The sequence below is a fragment of the Carlito syrichta genome, unplaced genomic scaffold, assembly GCF_000164805.1.
Source record: "Carlito syrichta isolate Samal-C Ts95f unplaced genomic scaffold, Tarsius_syrichta-2.0.1 Scaffold310675, whole genome shotgun sequence".
In the NCBI taxonomy this organism is placed as follows: domain Eukaryota; kingdom Metazoa; phylum Chordata; class Mammalia; order Primates; family Tarsiidae; genus Carlito; species Carlito syrichta.
This window is the reverse complement of record NW_007254771.1, coordinates 497,053-499,592: the sequence shown is the minus strand read 5'-3', so window position 1 is coordinate 499,592 and position 2,540 is coordinate 497,053. Positions and strand designations below refer to the sequence as shown.

The window sequence follows — 2,540 nt, the reverse complement described above, 5'->3', positions numbered from 1 at the left end:
ATTTGCCCTATAATCTGTCTTCATCCCCCTCCAGCAGATTTTAACAGTAAAGTAGTCCCTAAAGTGGGCAGTGCCCAAAGTAAGGGACAGAATCGCTTTAGAGCTACTTTCTCTGAGGAAAAAGCGAGTGTGCAGTCAACATATAATACTTGTCTTTTTCATTCACCCTCTCCCCACTCCTGGTTTTGTTTTGGCAAATGTACAAGGAGGACTCAAAAAACCCAGAGTTCTCTTTTTGGAGGGCAGGCCTCTTGTAGTTCAGGCTTCCTCCACTAGATAAGTGTTCTAGGAACCCATTCGTTTTTATCTGGAAGTTTTGAGAAGGTTGTGTCCCAATTTGCGGAAGAAACATCTCAAGTTGTGGCAAACAGGTGACTGATTCTTCCACCATGACTACACACCTGCCCACATCGTGCTGTGTGTTTGGCAGTTTTTGACCAAAAACGGCATCACTTCTGTGCCCCACCCTCCCTCTTCACCCAATCTCGCCCAAGCAACCTTTTTTTGTTTCTCCAGATGAAAAAAGTCCTCAAACAGAAATGTTTTGCCGATGTGGAAGAGGTGAAACAAACAAACAAAAAAGGGCAGAGGCACTAAAAGGTATCAAAATTGATGAGTTCAAAAACTGTTTTGGGCAGTGAAAAAAAAGAATCTTGATAGGTGTACTGGATCAAATGGACAGTACTTTGAGAGTGACAAGTTTAAATATGTAAAAATAAATACACAGTTTTTAAAAAGTAAATTCCTGTTTTGGGAGGTTCCCCCTTGTACATTTAAGGCAGGTGCTGCATATGTAAAGAAATAGAGAAACCCACTGTGGAGGGGAACATGAGGGGTGTTTAATGCTATGGGAATGAGTGCACTGGCCCAGCTACCTGTGTAGGAGGGCGCTCACCCCACAAAGCTGTGCACTGCCAGTGCTATGGCCATGCCTCGTCAGAGTTCAGAAGCACCTTCTGTAGAGGAAGAAAGGCCCATGTTCCTCGTACTCAAAGCGGTGGACCCACAGTGGTTGGAAGCCCTGAAGCGAGGCCAGGATGGAGCCGCCAGTCCACACTGCACTGTCTCTCTCAGGCAACACGTTCACCTGCGGGGTGTCATTGGGACACATGCTGCTCAGCTCCTTCTGCAGACGGTTAGGGAAACCGCTGAGCATCGTGCTGCCCCCGCAGAGCAGGATGTTCCCCATGAGGTCCCGTTTGAGGGCAACGTCGCACTTGTTAAGGCAGGATACTGTCTGGGTGTGGAGGCCTAGCTGCATGGACTTGATGAGGGATGGCTTGAAAAACATCTCTGAGCAGAGGAACCTTTCCTGGCACAGCTGTATCTCCTTCCCATCAGGCAGAGTGTACTGGATCATATGCTCAGTGGGAGGGACTTTCTTCTCCTCGATAGGATCCAGGGCCACAAAGCAGCATTTCTTCTTGATATTCTCCATGATGCCCATCTGGTCTTCAGTGAAGTTATATCCTGAATTGTTCATCAGGCCCATCAGGTAGGCTGTCAGGTCAGAGCCTGCATAGTCTAACCGTCCGGTGATGCTAGGCAAAGGATAACCCTCATAGATGGGGACCACGTAGGACACGCCGTGGCCAACCTCCACCACCAGGCCGGAGGTCCTTCCATAGGAGTACATGGACAAGCGGGACTGGTAGGCGATGTGCATCGCGGGGGTGTTGAAGGTTTCAAACAGCATTTCGGCATACTTCTCTCTGTTGGTGTGAGGGCTCAGGGGTGGGTCTGAAACCAGGACTGCATGCTCTTCTGGGCAGATCTTCATCTCTTGTTGGAAAAGATATTCCCAGATATCCTGCACTGTATCCCAGTCCACAATGATGCCGTGTTGCAGAGGATTAACCAGCTTCAGAAGCACCTCTGGATTGGCGAGCTCCTGCCCCACAAACGTCTCCTTGCGATTGTCTCCAGTCTTGGCAGTCTCCATGTAGGGCTTGCCCACTGTCGTTGAGATCCTGTGGGTGGGAGTTGGCAGGCCGGCAAAGCCACACTTACAGTAGCCAGTGCCAAGGTCCACGACCACGGCCTTGGTCACCGCTAGCTTGGACCTCTCCTTGGCTGCTGCTGACTTAGTAGGTTCCTGTGGCTCCGAGCTCTTGCGGTGGACCCACACTGCCCGCTTTGCTGGGCCATCCATTATGGAGGCAGTCTGGAGGGCCTGTGGCTGCAGCAGGGCCTGGTCGCCCGTGATCTTGGCAGGCCCATCCCCTACGCTTACTGCCTGCGGAGCCCACACACGGTCAAGAGCCATGCTGCTCTCACACAGCTCCTCAATCCCACCAGCTTTGAGGCCTAAAAGGCCTGAATCAGGTCAACTTCAGAATCTTCCCAACAATGACATCACTAATTATGATGTAGCCCAGTGATCCGGGGCGTTCTAAGTACTGGTAACCATTGCCCTGTGTTAGGGTATATTTGGGGGTACTTTTCTAAATTTTTCAATAAACCTGATTTATTCAGTGAATTACTATTTATTGAGTGCCTGCTGTGTACAAAGTAGCTAGGACTTCAGTAGTGAGAAAAAA

At 49.8% G+C, this 2,540-nt stretch overlaps 1 protein-coding gene across 1 annotated transcript; it reads right to left on the bottom strand.

Annotated features, from left to right (window-relative positions):
- Positions 1 to 819: 819 nt before the first annotated feature.
- ACTL7A (actin like 7A) lies at positions 820 to 2,339 on the bottom strand. Its single transcript, XM_008068403.1, has one exon. The coding sequence runs from the start codon at positions 2,264 to 2,266 to the stop codon at positions 944 to 946; it is 1,323 nt and encodes a 440-aa protein (XP_008066594.1). The 5' UTR covers positions 2,267 to 2,339; the 3' UTR covers positions 820 to 943.
- Positions 2,340 to 2,540: the final 201 nt, after the last annotated feature.

What these genes read in the sequence shown, in the direction of transcription:
- ACTL7A (XM_008068403.1), bottom strand. Translation starts at nt 2,266, where the DNA reads ATGGCTCTTGACCGTGTGTGGGCTCCGCAGGCAGTAAGCGTAGGGGAT.